Here is a 5,782-nt window from a genome sequence, read left to right as displayed (position 1 = left end):
ATTTTTCACTTGCATAATTCAAAGAATGACTACTAAGTCTTATCTGCAAATATTTGATTCAGAAGATAATAAGGATAAAAGTACAAATTGGACATCTTATCTTTTGGCAAAGGAAGCTCCTTAAAACTCAGCCTTGGTTACATCGAGAGTAAGAATTCCTGTGTCATCCCTAAGAAGTAGATTTTTATATAATTCAAAACCAGCTCGATAAATATAATATTTAAACAAACTTCTCCATGCCTGGTTAATAAGCATTGTTATGAAGAGCAATGACAAATAAAACAAAAACAACTCAACTTTAGTGAGTTTAGTGAATGTCATTGCAAACAAATTTCACATTGCAGTTATGGATTTTATAACCTTAAGGCTTATTATAAATATCACATTATTTCAATTAAGAATAAAAGTGAGTTTTAATAATAAACTGTCAACATTCAAATCTTCTCTCTTAGCTATCTTGAAATATACAACATATTGTTGCTAACTATAGTCACCCTATGTGCTATCAAAAGCTAGAGCATATTCCTTCTATCTAGCTGTATGTTTGTATGATGAACCAAACTTTCTTCATCTCCCCTCCCCCTTCTCAGCCTCTGGTAACTATTCTACCCTCTGGTTAGCTTCTACCCCCTACTTCCATGTGTCTACATATTGTTGTATAAATTTTGTGGAAAAAAATCCTTAACAAAATAATCTGCTGGCTATATTTCGTCTCATATTATTTGAGGAATTGCATTGAATTTGGGGTACTGAATATTGAGGACATGAATTAAGGATGAGCTACATTTCATGACTATAAACATCTGCATGCAAGCTGGCATACTATAACAATAGCGTGAGAGTCAGGGTCTGTAGATATTCCTAGCCTAACTTTTTCCTGGACTGGCCAAACTGAACCTGAACCAGTGTATGAGCAATGTAGTATGCTTGTCAGAGGCATCAAACTGCCAACTCAAAAATAAACCTGATTAAAAGAATTTCTCTCAGTATACCCATATGAAGTTGACCATTTTCCCAGTAACAATGTAATTAAAAGGGCTTTTAATGTATAGCCAATGGCAGTCCAGCAAGGAAGCTCATGAGCAACTTACAAGTAGTGAGCATTTTATGTCATAGAGACTTACATGCAATTCAGGATTATGTTTACAACATCATAAAACAAAAATTGAGAGATAGGGTCTCACTCTGTTGCCTAAGCTGGAGTGCAGTGGGATGATCATAACTTACTGCAGCCTTGAACTCTTGGGTTCAACTGAACGTACTCCTACCTCAGCCTGCTGAGTAGCTAGGACCACAAGCACACACCACCACAACTGGCTTACATTAAAATATAAATTGTAGAGATAGGGTCTTACTGTGTTGCTCAGGCTGGTCTTGAACTCCTTACCTCAGGTGATCCTCCCACCTCAGCCTCTCAAAGTGCTGGGATTATAGACATGAGCCACTGCACATGGCCAACTGACCTATGATTTTTACACCATGGCTGCTCTTCCCTTCTTTAACCATTATTCATTATTCTTTGATCCTCATTATTTGACTGTAGTCCTTCTTATGTCTTGTGTTCCTTCATCACCTCTTATTCTATCACATTGTCATTGTCATTCTCCTCTGGGGAAGCTCTTTCTTGCTGAAGACTGGAAAGACAAGTCCACTCACCTGATTTTCTATAAGATTTGGCTCATCTATTGAGTTGTCAGATAACTCTAAAGTTTCATCAAAATTAGCTACCATACTTGCATAATGGCCCTGAACCCTCACTCCTACTCTTAGCTTCAGTTCCATCTATGCCCTCAACTGTCTATCATACTTATAATTCCTCTACTTAACATCTAACATTTATTTACTCTTACGAGGCAAGGTAATAAGAAATACATAGGTTTGCCTCCAGAAGTGGGTTCTTAAGAAATCCACCAGAGGAACTCCTCTTTCAGATGTCCACATTAGAAGATTTCATATCACATTTGGTGCCACAGGTCTTTGACAAGGAGGATGCAGAGGAAAAAGCAAACTTAACCTCTTCCTAGGGACAGTGTTGGCCTGCCAACAGGAAAGAGGCAACATCTGGGAAAATCCCCAGTCTTTGCCAGGAAGAGTCTCCTCCCCATGCCAACCCCACCCCATGACCCCTGTCCTACCTTCTCATTGTCACTCTTCACTCCAATGTCCTTCCCCCAGATCCTCTTATAAAATCTCACTCTTTCCTGACCAGACAAACCATACCATATCCCACCAGAGAGGTAAGTGGGAGCTGAGAGAAGATGAGACCTGGGGAGGGGCTACTGCACATGATACAGGAGAATGCATGGGAGGGTCCCTTCCTCAGGCAGCATAGGAGCTCTGAGACTCAGCAAGGGTGTCCTGGGAGGACTCGGGGATGGGAGAGTACACAGATTCACAACTCATTCAGAACTGTAGAAGATGATGGATGTGACCAAGATCACTTTAGTCCTAGGGGACTAGAGAAGGAAAAAGACATGAGGCCGTAGGGTATCTTTGTTTTCTCCCACTGACCATGCTTTCTTTAGTGATTGCTGATTGCCTCCTCAAGTCAGACTCCTATGCTGCCTCCCATGGCCCTGCCCAGCGTATCTTGGATGCTGCTTTCCTGCCTTATGCTCCTGTCTCAGGTTCAAGGTGAGATTGCTCTGCCTCTAGCACTGAGTTCCCTATGAATCCTCAGAGCCAAGAAGAGGAGGAAGGCTCCTGTGTGCCACATGGGTAATGACGTAATGTCTAATGAACCTGCCTGCAGTTCCTGCATCCTCACTCCTTCCTTCAGGTTAACTTGCAGTGGGAGGCTCCACGGTGGTCCACTAACAGTGGAATGAGATGGCTTCCATTTAGTCAGTGGACTCTAATATACACTGGTGAGAAAGTGTGGAGGGTCAGTAATGAGATGTGGGGAGGGACAATGACTGGAGGACCCAATGTAGAGACAGCCCAGAGTGAGGAGAGTGTTGAATGGTTGAATAAGGGGAAAGGGTAATAAGAGACTAGATGGTGCCCCATTTACTATTTTGAGATAAAGAACTTCTGAAAACACAAGGGAAGGTGAAGGGGTATCAGGAATATGGTCTTCCTCCCCAAGGACAGGCCTAGATATTCCCCAAGGTCATCTTCCACCCCAACCCCCACTCTTCATTTTACCCTCTCCCTCTTCTTCCACCTCAGGTGAAGAACCCCAGAAGGAACTGCCCTCTCCACGGATCCGCTGTCCCAAAGGCTCCAAGGCCTATGGCTCCCACTGCTATGCCTTGTTTTTGTCACCAAAATCCTGGATGGATGCAGATGTGAGTGGTTAGATGTGGGGTAGGAGGTGACAGGGGAAAATCCATGCAAGTCTCAGGGGGAGGAGGGTCTCCATTCAGAAGAGTTCATTGGGAATGAGGATGAACACGCTTATCTTTCACATAGTCCTCCTCCCACCTCCCTTTGTCCTGCTCTCCCCCAACGGGTCTCAGGCTCCCTCTCATTCTCTTTGTCTCCCTCAAAGCTGGCCTGCCAGAAACGGCCCTCTGGAAACCTGGTGTCTGTGCTCAGTGGGGCTGAGGGATCCTTCGTGTCCTCCCTGGTGAAGAGCATTAGTAATAGCTACTCATACGTCTGGATTGGGCTCCATGACCCCACACAGGTGCGAGTATATCCTTCCCTCTCAAGGTGCTATTGTTGCCCAGGCCCACTCCCTGTCCCCTGTGCTGCCCAGGAATAGTTCAGGGAGCACTGGAGCTCAGATTCTGGGGAATATTTGGGGGAAAGTGAGGGCCATGAAGCATCTGAAGATCTGAGTTCTGTGGAGGTCTCCATCTTTCAGATAAAATCAATCTGCCTTCCTCAGGCTTATTACATAATTCTCATATGAGGCTGCGTTAATAACTCTCTGAGCTTCATGGAGTCTTTGCCTACTGTTCTGAAAGAATCCTTAATGAAGATAGGATCAATTTTTGTCCCCATACAGAACTGACATTACCTTTGAGCTTCACAAGCTAACCACAAATGCTACACCAGTTATTGTTCTGCAAGTAACACATTACCTTGTGTGGTTCCAAGGATCTTGTGTTTATTGGCTGGGATTTTCCAATAGCAATGAGGAGTCAAGGAAGAGGTTCCTAGTGAAGGGCTTACCAGCAGCATCTGGAGTAGCAGACCAAATTCCCTCATGCTGGGGAGCAAATCAGGTGTTTCAGCTAAGCGGCCATGCAAGAAGGGCTGCAATGGCCATTCCCATCACCTGGTTACTCCTCTACTCTACAGGGCACCGAGCCCAACGGAGATGGATGGGAGTGGAGTAGCAGTGATGTCATGAATTACTTTGCATGGGAGAGAAATCCCTCCACTATCTCAAACCCCGGCCACTGTGCGGGCCTGTCGAGAAGCACAGGTAAGAAACAGAGGGGCTGCCTCTTCCCAGTGTTTTCCATCTCATCCCCCATTCCTGGGTCTGACCTTCAGGAAATCTTCCTGAGCTAGAAAATACAATGTCAGTGTGTCTTCTATCATGTCCTCTCTTCTCTGCTTTCTTTGAATCTCTCTCTTGGATTGGGACACTGGTGAAGGTGAGGGAGAAGCTTTAACTTCTAGGCTAAAACCTGGGATGCCTCTTCATTGGATTCACAAACTTCCTCAGCCCCATTCCATTTATGTCTTCTGTCTCTCCAGCATTTCTAAGGTGGAAAGATTATAACTGTGATGTGAAGTTACCCTATGTCTGCAAGTTCACTGACTAGGGCAGGAGGGAAGTCAGCAGCCTGTGTTTGGTGTGCAACTCATCATGGGCATGAGACCAGTGTGAAGACTCACCCTGGAAGAGAATATTCACTTAATTCCCTCAAACCTGACCACCTCACTCTTATCTTCCTTCTGTTTCTTCCTCCCCACTCTCATTTCAGTCTCTTCATTTTGTCATATGGCCTAAGGCTTTAAAGAGCGATAATAAAATTTTTAGTCTGCACTTGTTTGTCTTGTATGTGCCAGTGTCATAGCCATACACTGAGAAGGACAAAGTGGTTGAGGGAAGGAAACTTTGTAGGTCCTCCTTCTTCCCTATTCACCCAGGTCTCTAGGGAAGATGAGGAAATGTGCATCCCTACTAGTGTGTTGTGATGAGGGCGTGGCTCCTGCTTATGTAGGATGTGTTGTGAAGAGATGAGGACATTTCTCTCCCACGTACTTCCAGCCCTCCCATTCCCATAGCCCAAACCTGACAATGTGACATGAACAGATTTAGGAGGCTCCGATGGTGCTTAGAATAGTACTTCTCAGAGAATGGCATCAGCAGGATGGTAGATACGACTTTCCAACTCTTGATCAAACCTTCACAGAAACATTCATTTGAACTACTATCCATGAAAATGGAAATACCTTCACAAGAGCCAATAAGTCCAAGGGAGTGATTAAAGCATCTGCATGTTGCAAAAAATAAGAAAAGATGCATTAAAGAGGGTAGAAAGAACACTTTTACATTATTTACATCACCTCTCCCTCAATCTCAGTAAGCACAGCATGGAGAGACATTCCCTCAACTTGGGGAAAGAGAGTGAAGTAAGCACTTGAATTTTCCATGGACCCTAACACTACGTTTGCCCCAGTGAGACCCAGTGGCCTCTGACTCCAGGCAGGTACCCTTGGACTTAGACTCCAGGTTGCCTTGATGCCAGGCCAGCCTCTGTGGCCCCAGGTTCCAGGTCAGCCCCTATGACTGCAGCGGTCTTGCCCAGAAGACATGGGCTCCAGACACACACAGCATCATGCTTTTCCCCATAGCTCCAGATCACAGGTCAGCACC

At 44.7% G+C, this 5,782-nt stretch overlaps 1 protein-coding gene across 1 annotated transcript; it reads left to right on the top strand.

The window, feature by feature from the left end:
- The first annotated feature begins 2,121 nt into the window (after nt 1-2,121).
- On the top strand, nt 2,122-4,948 carry LOC103219985 (regenerating islet-derived protein 3-alpha). The gene is made up of 6 exons (XM_007970062.3): nt 2,122-2,237; nt 2,526-2,634; nt 3,172-3,290; nt 3,494-3,631; nt 4,252-4,378; nt 4,657-4,948. Exons 2-6 carry the CDS (start codon nt 2,559-2,561, stop codon nt 4,722-4,724), a joined length of 528 nt encoding a protein of 175 aa, XP_007968253.1. The 5' UTR covers nt 2,122-2,237; nt 2,526-2,558; the 3' UTR covers nt 4,725-4,948.
- The last annotated feature ends 834 nt before the right edge of the window (nt 4,949-5,782 follow it).

This window comes from Chlorocebus sabaeus, chromosome 14, assembly GCF_047675955.1.
Source record: "Chlorocebus sabaeus isolate Y175 chromosome 14, mChlSab1.0.hap1, whole genome shotgun sequence".
Lineage (NCBI taxonomy): Eukaryota > Metazoa > Chordata > Mammalia > Primates > Cercopithecidae > Chlorocebus > Chlorocebus sabaeus.
The sequence above is the reverse complement of the archived record's forward strand: the minus strand, read 5'-3'. Positions and strand labels throughout refer to the sequence as shown.

Excerpts from the sequence above, each read along its gene's own strand:
- LOC103219985 (XM_007970062.3), top strand. The coding sequence starts at position 2,559 with ATGCTGCCTCCCATGGCCCTGCCCAGCGTATCTTGGATGCTGCTTTCC. Across the intron at positions 2,635-3,171 it reads GCTCCTGTCTCAGGTTCAAG|GTGAAGAACCCCAGAAGGAA; the intron begins GTGAGATTGCTC and ends CTTCCACCTCAG. Across the intron at positions 3,291-3,493 it reads AATCCTGGATGGATGCAGAT|CTGGCCTGCCAGAAACGGCC; the intron begins GTGAGTGGTTAG and ends TCTCCCTCAAAG.